General features: G+C 43.8%; 1 protein-coding gene across 3 annotated transcripts in view; it reads left to right on the top strand.

The window, feature by feature from the left end:
* The first annotated feature begins 1,685 nt into the window (after positions 1–1,685).
* The window catches only part of Arid5b (AT-rich interaction domain 5B), a 183,683-nt gene continuing 161,139 nt past the window's right edge, over positions 1,686–24,229 (top strand). The window contains exons 1-2 of one of the 3 annotated variants that reach the window (XM_021173683.2): positions 1,686–1,740; positions 2,236–2,490. In XM_021173683.2, coding sequence (XP_021029342.1) covers positions 1,720–1,740; positions 2,236–2,490 — 276 coding nt within the window. In that variant the 5' untranslated portion in view covers positions 1,686–1,719. Of the gene's footprint in view, positions 1,741–2,235; positions 2,491–3,553; positions 3,608–3,937; positions 3,974–24,229 lie in introns of those variants that run through there. The other 2 variants (XM_029482612.1, XM_029482611.1) reach the window with 2 other exon arrangements.

Here is a 24,229-nt window from a genome sequence, read left to right as displayed (position 1 = left end):
CATTAAAGTAATCCTGTCTCAACTCGATGCTGCGGGTAGAGGTGAAACGTTGCGAAAGCGTTAAAAATAGCTTGCTAGTAATTTCAACATCCTGTAATTTTATCGCGGATCGAGTTTCAACTGTCGTACTATACAAACCTTATCCCCCATATAGTACATGTTTACTTTTTTAGCCTTCCAGACCCACTCTGGAAAGATTGGTGCCAATATAATAAAATCGCTGGGGGGTTGGGGAGGGGTGCTGGAAAGAGTGGGAGGAGAGCCGGGAAGGGGTGGAGGAAGCGAGTACACCATTTTACATCAACGCTGCGAAAATGCAAGCGAGCCAGGCGGAGGACCGGCAGCTGGGTCGCAGCGAGCGAGGGTTTTGCAGTCCCTGCCTGTTCCTTGTTCTGTGGCTCTTAAGTTTCTCTGTTTGCATAATAGCCGTGCATGCAAACCGCGCAATGCTCCAGGGCTCCAGAACAATAAATATACACATTTAAAACCTTTATTGTCTTACGTTGTGTTAACCACCCCCCTCCGTTTCCAACAGCTTAATTTCTGATGGTATTTAACTAGTTTGCAAATGGATTATTTTTTTTCAGTTTCAAACTATTACCGAGAACGCTCCCCCTCCCTTTTGGGAAGAGGGGGGCACGGGAAGGATTGGGGGTGGGGTAGAAGTCGGTATATTATTCCTGTAGCGCCGGGTTATATAAACACATTATCATTTGAGAGAGCCCTTGGCGTCCATCAGCATTGTAAACACGTACGAGTGTATATACTTCAAAATTAAAGAATGCACACGCAGAACCCGGAGCCCGAATTCATATTCCGAGCAGACTCGCGGCTCGCATGTATTGATTTATCATGCATGGTTTATTGTTCCTCTCCCTAAATGTAGTTGCTGTCCGTTCAATATTGTTGCAAAATCACGAGACGTGTGTGCACTGCTCACTTGTCTTTCTGCTCTTCTTCTTCCTTTTTTCCCCCTGCTGAGTATTTTTTTTTTTTTTGCGAAGCGAACAAATGCATTAATATTTATATGTTTATATAATCGATAACCCACTTTTCCCTTCCGTGTAAATAGGCATCAGAAGATAATTTAACAGATTAGTTCTCTCAAACATGGCAGTGAGGAAACGTAATTTAACTATCAAACAAATCTACATGTCTAATAACAGCAAATCTGCTAAGGAGCATTAGAAAGAGGAGCGGCGCCCCGGAATCTCTGCAGGAAATGTTCTTTATATTAGACATATACAAGCAGGTCCTGTCAGATGCACAACGCAGCTCGAGAGACTTGGTCTGCTCCAAAAATCTCAGCCGACGTTACCCACAGACACGAGGAACTGAGAAGAGAAAGATACCCTCATTACTTGGTTTTAGGGTGGGTTTCAATTTTTTTTACATCTTCCTGTCTGCTTTTTGCCTTGATCCATTCTCTTCCCGCCGAGGTCGGACTTAGCCCTTCTCCCTATTTCGAATTTGATCAATCCATCTTTGGCAGCAAACCCACATCTTTTTTACAGGAGATGAAAATTGAGTCTTCGAGGAAATATTAGGATATATTTTCAATCATTTTGGTGCTGAGGGGGAGGCTAGAGCTTAGTTTTATATTGAGACATCACGCCGGCTGCAAGCAGAGAATGCTTTCCCCTGCCAGGACCTGATGCAATCCATTCAAGCCAACAAGTTTGGAGAGAATGTTGAGTTCAATCAATTCAGAACGTCGAGATGGAGCCCAACTCACTCCAGGTATTTCGCTCTCCTCCGCTCCTGCGGTCCCGGCGCCCCCCGGCACCCCCCTGCCCCCCAGCTCACCCACCCCCTCACACCCCCTCACACCCCCCACAAACTTTTTACCAAACTTTTACCCTCTGCATCCCCCCAAAATCATTTTTATTGTTTTTTTAAAAATCCCTGCGCTGATCATACCTACATAATGTAATTTTATCGCCTCATATGGGGAACTGGGGAGGGGTGGTGGGGACCCGGAGGTTTTTTTTTTTTTTTCTTTTTTCTTTTCTTTTCTTTTTTCTTTTTTCTTTTTTTAAGGGAGGCAGAAAATTAGTGGGTTTTGTAATATTTTTTCACCCAGCGTTCTATCTGTGGGCCGGTCTGTATTGAGAGTCTTGTGTGTGAATGTGCCTGGGAATAGATATTTGTGCTTGATGGCTACATTATTTACGTGGTGCTTTTTTTTTTCTCTCTCTCTCTCTCTCTCTCCCCCTCTCTCTCCCCCTCCTGCAGTGGGTCGGCTCACCGTGTGGCTTGCACGGACCTTATATTTTTTATAAGGCTTTTCAATTCCACCTTGAAGGCAAACCAAGAATCTTGTCCCTTGGCGACTTTTTCTTTGTAAGATGTACGCCAAAGGATCCGATTTGCATAGCGGAGCTCCAGCTGTTGTGGGAAGAAAGGACCAGCCGGCAACTTTTATCCAGCTCGAAACTTTATTTCCTCCCCGAAGACACTCCCCAGGGCAGAAATAGCGACCATGGCGAGGTGGTAAACCTATCTCTCCCTCTCTTCCTTCTTTATTATCTACCCCCCCCCTCCAGTAATGCGTATTATAAGGCAAGCTTGAAAATACTGTATTCAGTTCTGCGGTGAGCAGGATCCGCTCGTTTTTTAAAGGGGTAGCGCCACTAACTGGGGCTGGAGTATTTTACCATTGTCAGAGTTTGGCTGTCAGCTTTACAAAGACCGTCCAACTGCTGATTTTAGTCAAGATCAAATAACTTGTCGAGAAGGGTTTTGTTCCAGGGTGTGTGTGTGTGTGTGTGTGTGTGTGTGTGTGTTCGTTTAGCTACCTCTTCTTGAAGATTAATAACTCATGCTTTAATATACATATTTTAATATACATATTTTTTGCTTTTTAATTTTTAAAATTTTTTTACTTCATGCCTGGCTCCTGGGCTGGGTAGCTTTCTTTTAGTGGGTTTTGATATTGTTCACGTTTTTTCTTTTCTTTTAAGTATTTGATATGTTTAAGAGGGCGGAAATTACGAAACGGAGGCAGAATGAGATCAAAAGCAATTGAGTTGGCAAAGGCGTGTTGACTGAAGTGATAAATGACAGGTACTGGGATAATACATTCAAATAACTTGCGCATCTGCCCGGGCGGATTTCAAAGCGGTCGTGTAACCGGCACAAACACGTTCGGCATTAAGAACTATCTCGCGCCCACTCCCCCTCCTCCCGGAGCCATTTGATGTTCTGGTTTACAGTGACTCCACGCGAAGTGGACGTCTTCCAGTAGGGTGTGGGGCTGGGTGCAGGGGCCTCTGCGGTGAGGTACGAGTCTGTGCGCGGGATGGACGCGGAGAGGACCCTGCAGCGCCGCCACCGGGCCACCTCCCTCGGGCTCTGTCACTGCGGGTGTGACCGCACCTCTATGGGCTCCCCGGGTCCGAGGGCCGAGCTTGGTGGAGCGATCGCTACCCCCCTACACACACACACACACACAGGAACTATTTTGGGGAGTCTGCGCCCAGGGCGCGGCGGGAGGGAGGGCGCACGGCCCCCTGGCCAGGCTTTGTGTCTCCCGAGACAGAGCAGGGTGATCAGACTGAGACTTTTGAGGGCAGCTAGCTCGGCGCCAGGCTCGCGAGCTTTCGAGGTAGGTCTGTTGTTAAATGAATGGTTCGGTGCTGAACTCCTCCGGGGCCCTGGAGCTGCCAGCCCAGGCAGAAATTCCTGGAGCTGATGGAGTTGATTGCACTTTTGGCCTTGCTAGCTCACTCCCTCTCCCCCGGATCGAATTACCCTCAGTGGTCCGCGGCTGGTTAATTAAGGGAGTTCGTCAGAACCTCGGCCCAGGAATCTGCCTTTTCGGAAATAAGCTCCGCCCTCCTCCCGGCACACACCCCTCCCCCGCCCTCCCCGACAAGCCTAGGGTGTAAGCATTCGGTTTTCCGGGCTCCGCCTGCAGCCTGACTAAGGTGGTGTGTGGATGCAGAGTGGGACCCCTGCAGCCCACCAACAGGTTGAGCGCCTTCCCCCCCCGCCCCCCCCCCCCCGGCTCAAGCCCCTCCCCCGACCCAACTTTGCTGCGCAGCTGTCTTCCTTCTCTCCCTCCCCCTTCCTGATTTCTTATTATTTGCTTTTCAAATTTATTACTTCAACATGGCCTGTGATCTGGAGAAGGGAAGGATTAAATATCCAGAAAAGAGCTGGTGCCTAACAGACTTCGGACTAAACCCAGGAGGAAATCATTCAGTGTTTTATGGGATATTTGTGGTCACTCTTTTTTTTTTTTTAATTGAAATTGGAATATTTGTTTAAAAGACCCCGAGTTGACCCCACTAGGTCCTCTTTAATTTCTGTTGATGTAACTAAACGGCAAATTCTGATTTAAGAATAAAATCCACAGACGATCCCATCTGTCTGTCAGAACTGTTGACAATGAATAGATACGTTTTTAAACACACGATCTCTTTTTAATTGTTCCTTATGGGGAGTTGTAATGATCTAGGCATTTCGTATCTACTGTATGAGCCATACCTCAGAAAATTAATCTTGCCATTTAAAAGTAAACTCTAGGGGGTTTGTGGAGAGAGGGCGGCTCTATTTATAATCCTCAGCTGCTTATACATAGTCTAATATTATGCATGATTTGTTTTTTAATGCTAACACGGCTGGTAATTAGCTGTATGATTATACTTGTATATTTCATTAGGACTTCGGCTGATGTCATTGTGAGTTATTCAGCCATATTAAAACAATTTTCAATTGAGATAATGACACGCCTCAAAATTATGCAAATGGAAGCTGCATTGTGCAAAATAATTATGACAAATGGAAAGCAGGTAGAAAGTTTCCCGGTGCAGGATCGGCTTTCCACCCGGGTGATGTCATTTCCCCCCTGGCCTAAGTCAGACGTTAGCAGAACAGCAGCAGCCAGGCTCCTGGGGAGGAGAGTCACAGACCAGCATTTACTGCAGGCGCCTTGAGGGGGCAACAGGGCCTCTCATTAAGAAATTTGCTTTGTTTTCGCCTACTCGATTAACTTGTTTATATACATTGAAATGGTTTTTATTATTGATTTTAAATAGTTTTGAGGGATGCCTTTGCCGTTGCTAAATGCAGGGGAATGTTTTCTTGGTGTTCAAGAACATTTCATCAGCCAGCAGAGTTTATTTTAAGTAACCAAATGGAGGTTAATAATTTCCTGATTGAGCTGACATCGGCACCTATCTGGAAAGGACGACCAGGACTCTGGGTACTCTCTATTGAAAAGAGACGTTCTGCCTTTTTCTGATTTCTTGAAATGGGAAGACGTCAGTTCTAAAAGCAGGAGCATGATCATTGTGCAAGTTTAGAAATAGCGTCCCTGTGTGGTTCGATGTGATTTGCAGCAGATTTTTTTTTTTTTTTAATTCCACATGGATCTTTGCAGTCAATGCAGGGGACTGGGTGGTACAGGATTGTGCCTACCCATTTTATAGATGGGGACCGGAACATGCCAAGGTCATGTTGCCTGTCAAGTGTGGCCAGTGTCACCTAGTCCTTCCAAAACTTTCAGCTTGCCTCCTTCAGTAAAAACCTATTACTGAAACATGAAAGCACATCATAGTAGATTCTAGAAGCATGCACCATTAAAGGCAGTCCCTTGATCATTTTCAAATGAGGCAACTCAATCAGCTCCCAAAGGTCAGATATTCAGGGTTAGAAGATTTTATTCTATGTAGTTCAAATAATCCTAACTGAAACTATAGAGCAAAAATATTTTCAGTTATTAATAATTAGCTATCGATTGGTTTCTAGGGTGATGGTGACATCAGACATTGCCAGTGCTGGTAACCTGCAGTGAGGAAAGGCACTGGCAAAAGAGGTACACTGGAGGCTGAGGTGGCTCAGTGGATGAAGCAGCTACTGGGCAAGCATAAGGAACAGAGTTCAAATCCTCAGAGCCTCATAAACTGGAAGCAGGAACCCTAGTTTGAGATAGTACGCAGCAGTGAACAGCAGTGAACAGCACCTTAGACAAGGTAGATCTTAAGAACTAACACTTGAGGTTGTCCCTGGATTTCCACAAGCATGCTGTGGTGCACTAGTATGCCATACATCCACATACACCTCTCTCTCTCTCTCTCTCTCTCTCTCTCTCTCTCTCTCTCTCTCACACACACACACACACACACACACACACACCCCTCTCTCTCTCTCTCTCTCTCTCTCTCTCTCTCTCCCTCTCACACACACAGACACACACACACAGGGGAGGGGGGAGAAAGTGAGAAAGAGAGAGAGAAGAGGCACATTTCTATTCTACAACTTAGCCTCAGTTTGACGTTAGATAACTATAAGAATCTGAGCCTCAGTTTCTTCGCCCAGAAAATGGGAATAATACTAAGAACTGAAAAATTTGGGGGAAAATCAAGACACATCATATAGGGGAAAGCGCTTTAGATATTTCAAAATTCTTAAAATGAGGACTCGGGGTAAGAATATTATGAACATTTTTTTAAATTTTATAAACAATGGCAAATCACAGTAACATTTATGTGGATTTTGTTGGATCTAATGATGATGCTGTCTTAAGTCAGCATGGGAGGAAAGAGCAGGACACGGGCAAGGAGGTAGTGTCCATGGTAACCACCCTTGACTGGCACATGTGAGCAGTAGCTCTTCAGGGAAGGACATGGCAATGTAGGTGGGTAACTGGTCCTGTTACTGGGTAACCTCTAATCATGCTTACTCCCAAACTGCTGAGTACTTATTCTATTGGCGGTTGGCTTTCCAAATGCATGCATGTGCAGGCTTGGGTTTTTACATGAAGGTTTGTTGATGGCCTGGAACTAGGAATGGGAAAGGTTAAGCTAATGATGTCATTGAGTCAAGACCAAGCACGCCTGGGTGTTTTAGACTCCAGCTTGCTTTCAGAATTTCTAACAGTCTATAGTTGTCATCATCCAGGATACACTGAAAGTTGTGGTCCACTTAGAAACTGCTAAGGACAATTGGAGCTGGAGCCAAGACTTTGAAGACTTTCAACAGTCTCACTCGAATGATATAATCGTGGAGAATTTCTCAAGCATCTGTGTCTCACTATTTTTATCCATATATGGGCATGTGGTATCGACTTCCTGGGATTGTTTTATGGACTAAATGAGCTACTATATGGTGGAAAGGTACTCAGTGGATAGATCAATAGTGATTGTCTGTGATCGTTACCATGAATATTGGTATGTGCTTTTCTCATTGGAATTTGAGTCCTCTTGGCAACTCCTGAGTTACTTTGCTAAAAGTCCCCGGTGGTTCTGGTTCCTTCCACTGGGGCTGTTTTTTATTCGTGTGTTGAGTTTAGCTGTGTCATCACAACAGAAGATTTCTTAAGAATTTTTATTTTGCTACTGAAAAATGTTACTGACTGGACCGGCAACATTTTTCAAAAGATTACCTGATTTGATCATACCTGGGGGGCAGGGAGACGCGTTCTGTAATCTAGATAGGCTGTCTTTGTTTTTGCAAAGCCCTTAAGGTGATTTTAGAGATTTCTGAGTCTCCTTGACTTACCTTGCTGTCCTTAAATAGTGCTCTGCCTTGCCCAAGACTCAATTTTTTCATCTGTATAATGGAATTGCTGATCTTGAATCTACTGAGGAAATCAGAGATGATGATTTAAAAAAAAAAAAAACAGCCAGGCATGGTGGTGCATGCCTTTAATCCCAGCACTTGGGAGACAGAGGCAGGCAGATTTCTGAGTTTGAGGCCAGCCTGGTCTACAGAGTGAGTTCCAGGACAGCCAGGACTACACAGAGAAACCCTCTCGAAAAAAAACAAAAAAACAAAAACAAAAACAAAAAATAAGAGGGGACCAACCAGCACAAGACTTAGGAAAACTCAGTCTCTACTGGTAGTGATTATTTTCATCTAGAATCAGGACCCATGGGAACTTAACCACCGATGGCTGTAGTTACTCTGGCTACTGCCTATTCCTAGTCATTCGTTTTTAAAAACTAAATGAAGGGACATCTCTAACCATGTACAGAACAAGAACTAAAGCGTTGCATGGAGACCACTCAACTGGTCTGTGCTAAGGGTCAGCTAGCTAAAACTTGAAGGCTGAATATGGCCCACTGATAGTTTATAAATAAAGTTTTATTGGGACGTAGCCAAAGTCATTTATTTATATAGTATTTGAAACTCTTTGATTAGAACAACACAGCTAGTACTTTTGATGGCTACCATACGATCGACACAGTAGATATATTTGTCGTCTGGCCTGATTCTTTACGGAAAAAGTCTGCTGACCTCTGGCCCGTAAGGTGGATGTAGAAGATGGAATATTTCTATTCTGCAGTTCCTCAATGTTGGGAGTCGAGCTCAAGGAGTTACACTTGTTTAGCAGATGTTCTTCCTATGAGCTATTTCCCCAGATCCTAGTCCTCTTTCCTACTTGGCTCCAAACAAGATCTCATATTATAGACATAATTAATATCAGCATAATGTCCTTATCACTTACAGGCATGCACATGTATTAATGTTGAGGCTAGGACATTCACTTTTGTGAATAAATAAAATTTACATTGAAGTATATTTTGAATGGCTGAGATCCAAGCTCCAGGCAATATAGGTATTGTCTGGCTTGTGTTCATCAAAGACAAACTACTTGTTGAGGGTTAACCTCGTAGGCGGTGGAGAGATGACTGGAAAGCACTTGGCAGGCTGGCCCTTTTTCTCCAGAAGTTGACCAATCTTAAAAAAAAAAAAAAAAAAAAAAAAAAGACAAGGTCAATATGCTCAAAGATGTACACACAGTCACAATCGGAGATGTGTATCCTATCACATGAGTAAACTTGAAAACCTGTCATCTATGTGTCCTAGTGTGTACTGAGCCCTTAAACACAGCAGAGGTGCAAGGGAAACGCCCCTTTGGGGGACCTCACAGACTATCCCACCCTGACTGACAGGTACTGGTCAACAAAATATCAGATTTTCCAGCTGCGAATGAGCTAAGATCTCTCTGGATGTTTCATGACCTTTCTAGAAAAGTAGAAAGCAAGATTTTCATCTTCAGAGTCTCATTTGCCCGACACACATTCCCAGAGTACCTACTGTGTGCTAGAGCTGCATACCCATTTATATAGAACACCCACTGTGTGCCGGCAGCATTTCGACTCAGGGACATGAATCCCCATCTCAGGAGCCTGAATCCCCATCTCAGGAGCCTGTGAGTTAGTGGTGCTTTGCATCTTACTTTAGCTTGGCCCATCTCAGGGTTCTCTCCTTTTGCACGGTAATCTAGTTAGTAGGAGTCTCCTCTTCCTTGGAGTTCACTGGGTTCAGAACAACTGAGCATCATATCAAAACATTGCGGGCGGTGCTGAAAAGATATCTCAGTCATTTCAGATCGTATATTTATCTTACAAAAACTGAGCCACCTGTAACTCCAAACCAGGAGCTCTGTAACCCTCTTCTGCCCCCCAAGAGGGTCACACACTCACACACTCACTCGTATTTGCATATATAAACACACACACAGACACCTAATTTAAACTTCAGAAAAAATACCTTGGAAATACCTTTTGGAAGGCTGGAGAAATGGTTTAGCCGTTCAGAGTGCTTACTCTTCTTGCAGCTAGCCTGGGTTGGATTCTCAGCACCCAAGTCAGATGGCTCACCAACTGTGTATGACTCCCGCTGTCAGGGATCTGATACCCTCTTCCAATCTCTGTGGGCTCCTGCACACATGTGATGTCCATGCACTCTCGCACGTGCGCACACGCGTGTGCACACACACACACACACCAAATAACAAAGTAAATCTTTTAAAAAAAAAAAAAAAAAANNTTTTTTTGGCCAGCAGCCTGCCTTCATTCACCGTGGCCAGTTGGTTGGTCACTAATGTGTTAGATTACCTCAGAACCCCATCTCATACTTTCTTCTTTGCTACTAAAACCCATATCACCCCAATGGATGCCAAAATACGTGAATGGGTGTTTGTCCAAAGAAAAAAGCCAATGATTTAGACGGAGGGTTCAGCCTGGAGCTGCCATGATGGTCTATCCGGGTACCTTTTTGATCTGCAACACTCAGCTTGTTGAAATTAGGAACTTTGTAGTGACAAACTGAAACCTAGATTTCTGGAGAGGAAGAGTCAAGCCCCAGCTCAGTCATGTTGGCAGTTCACAAAAGATAGCATTCTTCTCAGATGGATGACCTTAACCAAGGTTTAATAGTGACTCCGTACTGAAGGCAATTAAAACCTCTCTTGACATTTAAACGGTCAGGCCCATACTCAGGAAATGTTATTTTTTATGAAGTACAAGAGTCCACGCATGTAAATACTTGGTTATTAATTATTAATAAAGCATGCCGTTGCTCATAGTGGCATCTGGTAACACACAACTCGGGCTCATTTATCAAAGTCTCGTTTTAACCGATATCCAGCATATAATTGCTTGAATCAAATGCATTCGCTTGTCATTTTTTATAGCAGGGCAGTTGGATATTTGCCATCCTCTACTCAGAATAATATTGTAACTAATGATTACTTGCTGGCTCTGCTTTTAAGGGTATTTAAAACAAATTTATCGATTGCTGCCTCGGAGACTCGTTCGCCTCTAAGAGATGTGGTCATGGATCCTTTGTTTCTGGAAGAATCTGCCCCCGAGTACTGTGGACTTTTTGAGGGTGTAGTGTAATCCTCACTGTGTTTCCATAGATCAGAGCCTAGGCCTTGGCCCTTAGAGCGTGTCCATGCAAGTCCGGGACAGTGAGCATCACACTGATGTTTCAAAATTTGTGAGTTTGGGGGGATGGCTCAGTGGGTAACAGAGAACCTGAGAGTTAAGATACCCAGCATCGGGTAAAAGGCATGCCTGTCATCCCAGTGCCAGGACAGGAAGACAGGTGTGTCTCTGGGGTCTTGAGCTCTGGACTCAGTAGAAGACCCCATCTCAAACAGTAGAGGATGACTGAGGAGGACATCTGAATTCAACATCTGGCCTACACACTCATGCATACACACACACAAACAAACACTCATATGGAGAAGTGCAAACACCCACATGCACACGTGTATATATGCCATATAAACCTACTGAAAACCAGGCAGATAGCCATTATTGAAAAGAGGGCGCTGACTTCAGACCAATGGGATCCAGCCCACATCCGACATGTATCCATCCACAGCCGGAAGGATGGAGATTTGACACTCAAGACTAGGATGGTAGTTTGACGATGTGAATTTTCTATAGACTCTTTGCTACTGTATAGGTAACAGTCGCCTAGATTCTCGTGCACAGGATAATCATGTTCACAAAAAGCAGACAGCGGAGGCCACGTGTTGCTAGCCCAGCTGTTGACCCCTCCCCCATCTTCCTTCCTCATGACTCAGGCATACCGGGCCTGAAAAGCCACCAATCCTCTACTGTTCAATTCCAAAGCCTTGGCTTGGCTTAAACATTAAACTCTTGCCTTTGCGAATTAGGCTTTGCTTTCCACAGCCTCAAGCATGTTGAGCTACTGTGCAAGCTGGAAAATAAAAATGTTCTAATTGTGTCTTTTAAATAAGCATAGGAGTGAATTAATTACACCATATTTTGTCTTTAGTTGCTTAGTTACACAATAGCATATTCCTGAGCACCAGGAAAGATAAATTGGCTCTTTCCGTGCTGTGTGTCCCTTAATCATAATTACTGTGTTGCTTCAGAGAGTCAAGCACACATAGATTTTTGCATTTTTTATTAATAGTCCGAAATATGCATATGATCTATAAAGTATACACTGCTCAACCTGTTTTATATGCTTTTATGTGGGAAGAAGTTTTATTGTGGTTGGTAGCATTTGCATTAGGTTGCTCCAAGATGTAGTTCTGGGAAATACATAATTGAAATGTTTTTGAATTGCTTTTTCTGGCCTTTTCAATCTTATTCAAAATAATATGCCTCTGGTCTCGGAGCAGTCGCTCTCATTTGATTTAGCATCTTGCTTTGCACTGCATGCAGGGCGCTGTTTTAACCCCTGCAGAGCCTAGATGAGGTGCTGTGATTTCCCTGGGTGTCATCATGTCTTGGGGGAGCAGGGCTCACACTATAAGCGTTTCTGGGGATGAAGGGGTTTTGATGGGTACCCTAATCCTAGAACAACTGCTACCACGGTGTACTTCCTGATTTTTCATTTGAGTGTTTTAGGGCTTGAACAAGCCTGAACTGGACAACCTTGTGTGCTAGGCTTCTGGGGTCCAGTAGAATATGGTGCTGCTGTTCCTGGAACTTGGGTTTNTATCCCTNCCCCCCCCCCCCGCCGCCCCAACCTCCTCCAAGGAAGACAGCAAGAAGGAGGCAGCTTAATACAGTTATTGAACAATGGCTGAGCCTGGCTTAAGATCCAGATACAGGCTTGGTAAATGTATGTGAAAACTGACCCCATTGTTCTATTGTGTTTGAAAAGCAAGTAAATTATTTACAGATATTTGCTAATTAAAGCACATTTAACCAGGACAAAAGAACACAGACTAACTGGAGACAAAGAGCTGAGTGCAAATATTTCAGTCTCACTAATTCTGTGTATTCTTAAGGGAGAAATGTATGTGTGTATGTGTATATACAAAAATATATACACATTATATTTATATATACATATATTTTATATATACATATAGATATGAGTGTGTGTATAATATATATAATTTATTTTACATTTATTTCTTTATTTTGTGAGTGATGACAAGTGGCTGTCACAAGGGGCACCTGGGGCAGGTCAGAGGTCAACTTTCAGGAGTCAATTTTCCCCTTCCACCACATGGGTCCTGAGGATTGAACTCAGGCTGGCGGGCTTGGTAGCAAGTGTCTGGACTCGCCAACTCATCTTGCTAGCCTGAGAAATGCTGGCCTAAAACTGTGTTTATAGAGGGCAGGGACAACAGAGTGTGTGTCAATGGTAAGAGAGTAGAAGTCTTTCAGAGTTCTCACAGGCCCCAAGTAGAGATTCTGTGAGGTGGCAGATGGCAATCAATGTTTTGTATGGTATACACGCATGCATCACATTGTTACCATCTAAACCTTAAATACAGAATTTTATGTGCTAACCACAACTTAATGAATCTAGAGACATGAACCGTGAAATATATGTACATAACATATATTTATAACATATGTACTGATACATGGCTATGTAAGTGTGGGTACATATGTATGGCTTCCGGGCCTCTATGGGGAAGGCTTTTGTGCTGCAGAGGTGATTGGTCAAGTCCCTGTCCTGTTACTTGTCAGCTGGGTTCACTGTAATCTTCCTAAGGAATGTCAGATACAAGAGGTTTTGATAGAATCCTGAGTTCTCTTTGGTCCAACCTTGACTAGTTGACTGGCTGAGACTCAGCTCAGGGAACCATTTGGGAGAAAAACAATTTAGCCGTATTTTGTAGGAGAAAAATGAGTGTCCTTGTACTTTCCAGAATGCTTTTGATCTGGCTTCAATCTTGCTGTTTTGATAAGATGGCTTCCTAACTTTGGTCAAGTCTAGGTTGGACCTTTCTGTTGTGTCTACAAAGGCCAGACCAATGGAAGCAGTGCATAGAAAGTTAAAGATAAGGTTCTCTCAGACTTGCCCTGCTTAATAGGATAGATGGCTGTCCATTGGTCAGGCAGGTTCTCTGGCTCTCCTGCCATCAAGAGACATTTTTGGGTTTAGACATGAGACTAGTCCCTGGTCTCTTGGCATTGCTGAATGCCAGGGTTCCTTAAGACAAAGGCTCTTGTCTAATTACCCTGGACATTTTGATAGAATCTCAGGTAGCAGGAACTCTGAGACAGGGAGTCAAGTTTCCTCTACATTGTTACCACTGAAATCAAAGTTGCAACATTTCCCACAGTTTGACCATTGTGTGGCTGCAATGTGGTATTTATCTGTCAATCATACACAGTGCGGCTCATTTAATTATCCGGGATTCTTTAAGGTTTGGAGTATTTTGATACTATTTCACTACTAATTGGTGTAGTGGGGGCTAAGACAGGTGAAGTATAATGCCCAAGTTCACATAGAGGTGATACTTAGACCAAAGACTGAACCCTAGGGAAACCTAGGAATTAGGGAAACCTAATTCTTCCAAAGATGAAGGCTAAGCAGTTTTATTATTTTGATGTGAATCCCTATAACTTTAGGATATACTAACAAACTCCAAATATTGGGGCCTTTACTAAGCACTGACTTGGTATTTATTTGAACCTCTAGAAATCTGTAGTTATGTTGTTGACTGATTAGTACCATTTCAAGTCTATGGTAATGTCACATGCTCTATAAGGGAATTTCAAAGTTCCTTAGACCCCCACCTGGAATCCAGTGTCACAGGAGAGGAGTCTCAGCCTCAGAACCTACAGGTTGTCTTCTGAATGTTGTCTAGCTAGCACAGACCCCACATGGGAGCATACAGGCATCTAGAGAGGACACACACAGTTCATCCAACTACCCCAAATCCTGTGACATGGTCAGAGTAATGGAAGAAAAATAGAGACTCCTGTGACATGGGTGACTGTCCATCTTGGAAAGGCCTGCCAAGACACTGTGGGAGAAGTCACTTCTGAACTGAAGTCTAATGAGATTTCAATGGGAAGGACATGACCTCATGAGTCTAGTGACCCAGTTGTTAATACTGCAGATGTCACGTGGGGACATCTATGCCTAATCCAGACTCTTATCAAACATCATTTTGATGACTACATTGCCTGGCTGCGGCGGCAATGGAAACCTAAAGCCCACATATCAAAATGTGTCCCCTTGCCTGCTTCTGCTTCTTCTTCTTCTTTTTAATAAATAAAGTTTTATTAGTACTCTAACATCCCATGATGTTTACAAAAGTCACTTTACAGTGTTCACACTACAGTGGCCGAGAACTTATGACAGAGATTCACTGAGATTAAAATATTTGGTGCCTGAACCTTTATGGAAAAATGCTTGCCAAATCCTGGACTAAAATACTGTTGTCTGCGTTCATCTTAAAACTCTGCGCTGACGGCTTTAGATGCTAGTTTTTGTATACGTCCCGCAACAGTAAGGCTCTGAAGGATGTTTTCCTGTCCTCTCCCATTTGGCAAAAGGATAATTTGAGCACCTGTCTTCAGGTTTCTAAGGTCATCCATCAGGAAAATGACAAGGACTGAACGGGAACTTGAATTTTCCTGACTCCAAGGTACTGATGGTGTAGATGGAGAACTCCTTGGTCTGCTCTGGTTATGAGCAGAGAAATGCGCTAAGGACAGAAACGGCACACAAACAGCTTCCATCTTTCCATTTTTTTCATCCAAAAGCCACTTCCTCCAAGAAGCCTTCCCTGGCTGTTTAGAGGAAAGGGACCCGTGTGGAGGAGCACACACAGACCAGTGCAGAAACCAACCATGGAAGCTAGACATATCTAAGGAACAATATGATATTCAGTGGGGAGCTGGAACTCTAAGGCTAACTTGCTGTTTGGCTCTAAACCATTGCTCCTTGGGCCCTACCTATCATAGCCAGGAAGGAGTCGTCTCAATTTTACAAAATCTTCAATTTTGTATGAAAGGCTAGAACTCTGCATGATGTTCATTGGCCATTCAATCTACTTTTTGACATGCTCTGTGGGCCAAGCAAAACATGACCTTTAGCCTAGCTGTGACCCATGGACTGCCACCCTGCAGTGTCTAGAGCTTTAAATTATGTTGTCATATTTGGTTCATTTTCTGTAATTAAACCAGAAGGGACCTGCTGGTTTAAAGAGGGAAGCAGGAAATTGGGGGTGGGGGGATGGGTGTGAGTTGAGCATTCACCTAGATCCAAAACCATTCTTTGTAGCCACCTTTCAGCATCCAGAGCAAAGACAGGGATAGTAAGGACTGTGCAAAGGGAGTCTGACTTTCCCCCTCACACCTACTCCAAGGTCACAGGAAGGGTGCGTTGATTGCAGTGCGAAGAGGAAGCGGGTAAATGAGCTGTCGGTGGTTGGATATCCTGAAGGCATCAGGGAACCAGGAGACTGGTGATTGAAGAACCTCTGAAAATACTAGGCTGTCTTTGGTGGGTAGAGATTTGTGATAGGCACTGTGAAAAGGAGAAGTTGAGGCAGAAGGAAAGCCACAGGCGAGAAACAGCATGACATTGCTGGGCGTGTGTTACATGTGGTCTGAGGACTTGAGTCTAATGGGTAGACTTGAAACCAGGTAGACTGAGTTTCCCAACATGTCACTCGGGCCTAAATCTGAAGCCAGTGCTGATTAATAATTCCACAAGTGTGTTTTCTTCTTTGAGGTTAAAATACAAACCGTCAGTGTGGGCTCCCGGTAAGGCAGTGAATATTTACTCTGTCGGTCACTCACTGGGCTGTCCTGGCCAGCTGGCCCAATATCTTTGGCATCTGAGTTTCTTCACTGAATTGGGTGAACGGAACTCGGCTGAGAATATCAAATAAAATCCACAAGGGGGTCAGAACCAAATTAGGACCTGGCTTATCCTGAGCCTGTGGTTGATATTTGGCATAGTATGTTCTTCCTGGTCCTAATCCTAGCTTTTTGAAGTCTGCCACGGTGTTAGACAACCTGTTAGTGGCCCCTTAATAAGTAATTTATTGGTTTGAGTCACCGGGCTATTGTTTGAAAAACAATAACCAAGAAACCCATGACTTGAAATAGGCGAAGCTTCCTGGGGTTTCACCTGTCCCAAGAGACATGACAAGTGAGGTTCAAAGGTTTTGATCTGTGTTTGAGATTTCTGGACCCTGAAGCGGACACGCTTAGATCCATTCTCTTCTGGCCACTTGAGGCATTAAAGGAGCTGTTAGGGGGCATCTCTGGATCAGCTGTAACAAAATCCAATGAGACCAGAAGATGATGGAGTCACAGGACACCACTGGTGTCCCAGAGCTTCCTTCTCAGTGTGTCAAACGTCATACCTGCAGCTTTCCACATACCGTCTGCTACCCCGTTACACGATGTAAACCTGGTGTCTCCTGAGTGTGTAACAGGCGTTTATGTTAAACATTTCCATTTTCCCTCTACTCAAAACAAGTCTCTGCAAATTGCTGATCTTTGTTTGAAATTTTGTTCGGTTCCTTGCCTGCCTCTTCCTCCTTTCTTTCCTTTCCTTCTCGATTCTTGTTTAAATTTCTCTGTTTTGAGCCAGGCGTGGTGGTGGCGCATGCCTTTAATCCCAGCACTTGGGAGGCAGAGGCAGGCGGATTTCTGAGTTCGAGGCCAGCCTGGTCTACTGAGTGAGCTCCAGGACAGCCAGGGATACACAGAGAAACCCTGTCTCAAAAAACAAAACAGAACCCCAAAACAACAACAAAAAAATTTCTCTGTTTTTCTGCTTCTCTTTCTCATTTCTCTTCCTCCATCTCTTCTTTCTCTTCTTCTTCTTTTCTTTCTTCCTCCTCTTTCTTATTCTTCTCTTCCTTCTCCTCTCCCTCCATCTCTTTTTTTTGGTTGTAATGGGTAAAAGGCTGTACCCCTGTCCAACCCTTCCAAAGATGCAAACTAAGGGTAAGGATGTATCCCAGCCAGAATGCCTTGGGTGCACCTTAGGGGAAGGAGTCTCTAAAACAGCAGATCTCAGCCTGGGAGTCTTGACCCCTTTGGAGGCCACATGACCCTTTCTCAGGGATCACCCAAGACCATCAGGGAAACACATATATTTACATTACAATTCATAACAGAAGCAGAATTACAGTTAAGAAGTAGCAATGAGAGACATTGTACAGTTGAAGGTCACCATGACATGAGGAACTGTACTAAAGGGTGTCCGCCTTAGGAAGGTTGAGAACCACTGTTCTAAATAGAGACTGCCTGCCAGCTGGGACATTAGGTCCTTTTGCTTTGGGCTAATCCCACAGTGTGTATCAGGTTACTAGAATTCAGTTGGAAACACTGTTGTGGTACTCCTTGTCAAATTATTCCAAAATATATGGGTCAGAAATACCAAAAGGTCATCAACAGCTTTCCTGTGCCTTAAGTGAAACTTTCTGTCTTGAGCGAATATTCACCATAGGAGTTGGGTTGTGTTTGTGCTCCTAAAAGTTGATATGCCATCACCAATAATGTATTGGGTTGTAAAATATCTATCCTGGACTCTAGGGGCAAGCAAAAAGAAGGTTCTGGAGCTGAATATGTTTTTCTAATACAAATTTTATGAGTTACATAAATGGTGATATCTTTTAAAATGTATCAGTGGGCTCTGTTTCCTGTTTTGTTACAGTATACATTCTGTTCCTTCACATTTTCGGATGTTACTAAATCAGTAATTTAATAGCCAAGCAGGTATTTAAAGTACCCCTAACCCCAGAATCCCTTAAGGAACCTCTCCGATTGGCAGAGTGAAAAATATGCCCACCATGCCAGAATATGAAGATGCCTGTGTTGCCTTAATTAATCAATTTATTTGTGTGTGTGTAGTGGGTGGTGCCTCTCCCAACCCCTCTTTCTCTTTTAGAAAAAAAGAACATTCTTATCTAGATTTTGGCCAGAGATCTTGCAGGGTTTTGTGCTCATGGCCTTATAGATCTCATGTGAAGCAAACACACTGCTAGCTGCTCAGCTGGACCAGCAGTCTTTAGAAGATGAGTTTTGATTGACAAGCTAGAAAGAAGAGAAAAGCCATGAGCCACAGAGTCCTTCTGTGGTAGCTGAGGACATTATACAATATTACTCTAGAAAAATATAACATTTCTGTTTTCAGCTATAAGTCTTTGCTTTCTACTGAACTAAACCTAATCAGCATTTATTAGTGCTATGAGGGGATCACTGAGGGGTCAAAGGTGAGGATGGTATCAGCCCATTTGTCTGTAGGTGCTTCTTTCATTGGCAGCATGAGATTTCTTTTCCCCTCCTCTCCAGAAATGCACACTGGCATTATTATGTAGTTCTTGGAAATGTCCAGAGATAGCATTCCCTGACCCAGGATGGAGGCAGGGGCATGAAGTACTTCTCCATTGGCTTATCGTCTGCTTAGAAGAAAGCAACCTACTCCCCAGAGACAGTTGACACCTGAGTTTAGCACCTTATTGCACAGAGCTCATTTTGTCACCACATGGTAGCATACAGTGTGTCACATGTCTGGGCTTTGCTTATCAATTTTGTTGTTGTTGTTTTTTGGGTTTTTTTGAGACAGGGTTTCTCTGTATAGCCCTGGCTGTCCTGGAACTCACTTTGTAGACCAGGCTGGCCTCGAACTCAGAAATCCGCCTGCCTCTGCCTCCCGAGTGCTGGGATTAAAGGCGTGCGCCACCANGCCCGGCTGCTTATCAATTTCTAATGTAGCAAAGTATTCTAGCCGCACCATCTTAGTCATTTATTCCTCCCAGTTTCTGTGTGTCAGGGGCCTGAGTGGAGGATATCTGGGTGTCTCCATCTTGACAAACTGCGACCACAATGTGAGCTCAGGTTTTTGCTACGACAAAACTCAGCTGAAGGTGAATCAACTTCCAGGTTTATTCTCTTGTCCTCCAGAAGGTCTGACATCCCAAGGGTTGTTGGCCTGGATATCAGGTGGGCTCCTGCTAGGACACATGGACACCTGTGTGTATCCTGTCACACATGGTAAGCCATTTTCAGAAGTGNCATNCCATCCCTCTTAATTCTGTTGATCAGAATGGGAATTTATGTGTCATCCATACTCAGACATAGATATGGAGGGAAGAGAGTTGGGTNTTTGGAGACCTCTAAGTGACCTCCTATGACCTTCGGGAACAGAGCTGATTTTCATCNCGGACAGCTGAGGCTGCTGTGGGTTGAAGGATGTTCTTGCTCTGTCTTGTTCTTTTATTTCCTCCTTCTTTTTATTAGGTAGCCTCNTTGGGCAGTTCTTTCCCCAAACACCTCCTCCCTCTTGTAGGCATGTAATTATAGATGACATACACACCAGACAGCAGATTGCTTTAATCTTTTAAAGATTTGTTAGTCTTACAGCGTGTCAACAAGCCATATTGAGTCTTTTTAAAAACCTAATGTCTTGATCAATGCATTTGAGGAGTTTAGCTCCAAGGGGCATTGTATCTGATGTGGGTAAATCATGGCAAGCCAGTAGCCGATAGAAGCAGGTGCCATACTGCATAAGAAAGTGGAATCTGTACGGTATAGTCATTGAGAAGGGACATTAAATCAGGATGGCTGTGAAAGACAACTAAAAAGCCAGATAAAAGGCATCTTTCCTTGGATTTCTGTTTCTAATGAGCAAGGTCATTAAAGAAAGGTGAACAAATGAACCCTCCTCCATGCCCTTCAACCTCAGTGCACCGACTCAGAGGAACAGCAGGCCTTCTGTCCCCTGAATTCCATGGAAATTAGCCATTCCCGTGAGGAGACTGACCTATTTCTCTTTAAGGACTAACTCAAGTCGGTTTCCAGCAATGTGTTCCAGATCTACAAAGGCACTAAGTGTTTGAATAGAAGATACCAGGAAATCGATTTCTGACAACTTAACAAACAAAACAACACAACTATGTACATCTTATTTACTTATGGTGTCAGGGCTGTGTGTGTAGGTGTTACAACATACACCTGAAGGTCAGAGGAGACAACCTGTGGGACTCTGTTCCCTTCTTCTACCATATGGATTCAGGAGACTGGACTCAGATCAGCAGGCACCTTTACCCACTAAGCCATCTTGGCAGCCCCTGATCAATGTTTAATATTGTAAACGACTCCTGGGGAAGTATTTGTGCAAAGCCTAGGGGAACATTGACCAAAATGGGACTAGACTCAAAAAGGGAGCCTGCCTCAATGGTAAAGGACACAAGTAGGCTGCATGCTCTCTTCAAAGTCTTCCGCTGCCTTTGAAGTTGACCTCAGACCATCTTCCCTTACTTACTTTTTTTCTGTCTACCCAGACCTTCCCTGGCTACCCTGCTTCGTCCTTGCCCTCAAGCTGAAGCTCTCTGCCCCTCCCCCGGTACAGCTTCTTCTCGCTTCTTGTTTGTGATTTTGTTTACTTTCTGGCTCTTCTGCTCTACTCCCCCAACCCACTCCCAGTCTATATACTCAGAGGTAACCATGGAGACCAGAAGGACAGTGAGTTTTGTCTCCTTCATTTTGGCCAAACACCATCCTGCCTGACACATAGTTGGTGTTCAGTAGTTAATGGATTAAAAAAAAAAAAAAAACATTGCTTGTGACCACTTGGCATTAGGCACACTCAATGGAGGCCTGACTGATTCCTGGTCACACCTCAACCACTACACTGGTGTCCCATGAGTCAGAGTCTTAATTCCAGATCTTTCCTGTCTGGTGAAGCTTAGCATTGATGCTCCCAGCATCAAGGATGGAAGTGCCAATGAATTTTAGCCTTTTCAGGCAATATACCCTTTATGAAGGGCATATTTGTATTTATTCATCCATTTCTCTCCTTGGTTGACCTTCAGCCTGGTCCTGTTGCAGAGTCAGGGCAGTATCCTGGGGTCAGCTAGAATTCAGTCAGGGAACGCTAGAATAAAATCTCTCCTGACTACATGGGATAAAGTTCATCTCATGAACATTTCCCTGCAAAGATGCTGCCTTCTAAGTTCCCTTCTGGGCCTGATGATGAGAATATCCAATAGAATTTAATCATTCATTCATTCATTCATTCATTCATCCATTCCCAAGCTCCACCTGGAATACACAGGACATTGGGAAAAGGACGCTGTGTAAGTTTGACCCCCACCTTTCAAAATACACTTAGGAAAATTCAGGCTTTATTCTTTAATTTATACCATCTCCCTGAGATTACCAGAGTTGGAACTAGAAGGTTATAGATGCCCAGAACTGTTCTTTGCATTGGACCCCACACCACAGCTTCTAAACCTGACTAGAAATATCATCCACAGCAGTTGCAAATTGACTCTTTCCTCAATTCAGGCATATTCAAAAATGCTCAAGAATTTTTTTTTTTTTTCCAAACTGAGCTGAGGGGTTTTGATTGAAGGCCGGCTCATTTATGGAAGCATAGCATCTCCAGAAAACTAGAAACTAGGACGTAAGGATACAAAGCTCTTTAAGTGATCCAGTATAGGATAATTACATTATTATACAAAGCTGTAGGCCTCAAATTAGCCCGGTACCGTCGTACGTGTGTGAACTGGTGAGTGAGCACAGCTAAAAAGTGTTTAACAAGAGGGAGCATGCCCAGATCGTGTGTGTGTGTGTGTGTGTGTGTGTGTGTGTGTGTGTGTGTGTGTAACCAGAAGGCAATACGAGCAAGGGGATTTCCTTGATGTCTACATAAAAGTTTCCTGAATGGATGCAGTTCAGTCTCGAAGTGATTCTGTCCCCATTAAGGCCAATAAAAGCAAGAGTATAGCAAGAGTCTATCTCTGCCAGGTAACAGTGAGCTTTAATTCAGGTCTCCTCTGCCTCCTCTGTCCTGTACCAACAGAGGCAAATTCCCTTCATCTTTATTGATCTGAAATGATGCTTTGTTTTGAGACAGGGTTTCATATAGCCCAGACTGGCTTCCAACTGACTGTATGGCCAAAGGTGACCTTGAACTGCTGAGTCTCTGGCCTCTACTCCCTGAGTGCTGGGATTACAGCTATGAGTCACCAGGCCCGGTGGATAAGGTTCTAGTATAGAATCCAGGGCTTCATACACACCAGGCAAGCATGCTACCAAAGGAAATGCAAAGTTGGCTCATTCCTTTGAGTGTTTGTACAATGTCCTGCTGAACTGTATATGAGACTAGAGGGGGAGAGTCATGTATTGATTTTAAACAAACAAACAAACAACAAAGCAAAAACAGGAGCCCTAAGAGTAATGGTTTTGAGTTATTCCACATAACAGATCTGTCATGCGTGGTGGTGGAATTTTGGAGGCAATGTAACCAGTTAACTTCAGCAGAACGTTCATATGGAAGGCAAGTAAGACAGCTACATTGTCAAGGTTTTCACTGTACAGGGATGAGGACCTGGGTTCAAGTTTTGGTACCCACCACAAAGCTGTGCCTATAATCTCAGTGCTGGGGAGAAAGACAGGAGAGTTCCCAATAGATGAATCAGTAAGGGGCCAGGTTCAAGTCAGAGAGTGTATTTTAAAAGCTAAGTAGAAGGTGATTTAGGAAGACAACTGGTCATGCCTCCATGTGTACACACACACACACACACACACACACACACGAACACACAAAGAATGCTCTCATCGGTAGCTCAGGTGAGCTCCCACCCTGAGATTTATCCCCATTTATCTTTTTTGATTTGTTACCATTTTAGGGTCCAGAGCTAAGTATATGGGTACCAAGCTATATAAAGCCATCTGAAAGCAGTTAAAGAATAGATTATGGAGTTAGCAGTCCATTAATTTGTCTGAAGGAAGCCCAGCCAAACTCAGGCTTCAACTCAGTTTTCCTCACTGGGATCCAATTTCTTGTTCTCTGTGAAAATTGTGCTTAACTTGAAGGAGGCAAAACAAGAGAGAAGAACTGGAGATTAATTGGAGGCCATCTGGGGAGGTTTCTTCCCCCTGACACTTACTTTGATGGAAGAAGAGAGATGTTCTCCTGCTCAGAGGAGCAGTCTGCCACCTAGCAGGACTTCATTTAGCAGGCTTTAACATGTAGTTAGGAACCTATAATACTTAAGGTTTTGTTTGCTTTTCTACTGCTTGCTTGATATGCCAGTGCTGTGGGCCTTACCCTGAAGGATCGTCACACTCCTGGTCATGTGACACAAACCACATGGTACCTCAGAGCAGTGCTCCTTAGCTTGATTGTGCAAGGACAGATTCCCATGGTTCCCGGAGCTATGGACTTTACCTGAGTGACTGTCAAGGGTAATGGAGATGCTGGAAGAGGAGGGGCTGAGATGGAAAACTTGAACTCAGTGGCCAAGAAACCTTCACGGTGAATCTTTTCCATGAAGCTCAAAGAATAAGACAAACCCTCGCATAGATTAAGAGCTATCTTCACCACCCAGAGCAGAAGATCTCTGTATTTTTAATTAGAATTGAATAACAATGTCTAACTTGCCTTGGAGGCAAAGCCGCTATCAGAATGAGGCATCTCAGGAAAAGTTCAATGGATAGATGGAAAGAAAGAAAAGGAAAGAAAGAAAGACAGAGAGAGAGAGAGAGAGAGAAGACAGACAGATTCATAATAAACAAATAAACATAATAATTTTTAAGGGATGGCAAGATCACTCAGTGGGTACCTCCAGACTCGACAAACAGGGTTCTATTCCCAAACCAACAAGATGGAAGGAATGAATAAATTTCCACAAGTTGTCCTCTGAATGCCCTCTACATGCATGCTGTAGCTGGCATTTTCTCTCTCTCTCCCTTTCCCTCTTCTTCTTCCTTCCCCAACCCTT

This window comes from Mus caroli, chromosome 10 (genome assembly GCF_900094665.2).
Source record: "Mus caroli chromosome 10, CAROLI_EIJ_v1.1, whole genome shotgun sequence".
NCBI lineage: Eukaryota > Metazoa > Chordata > Mammalia > Rodentia > Muridae > Mus > Mus caroli.
The sequence above is the reverse complement of the archived record's forward strand: the minus strand, read 5'-3'. Positions and strand labels throughout refer to the sequence as shown.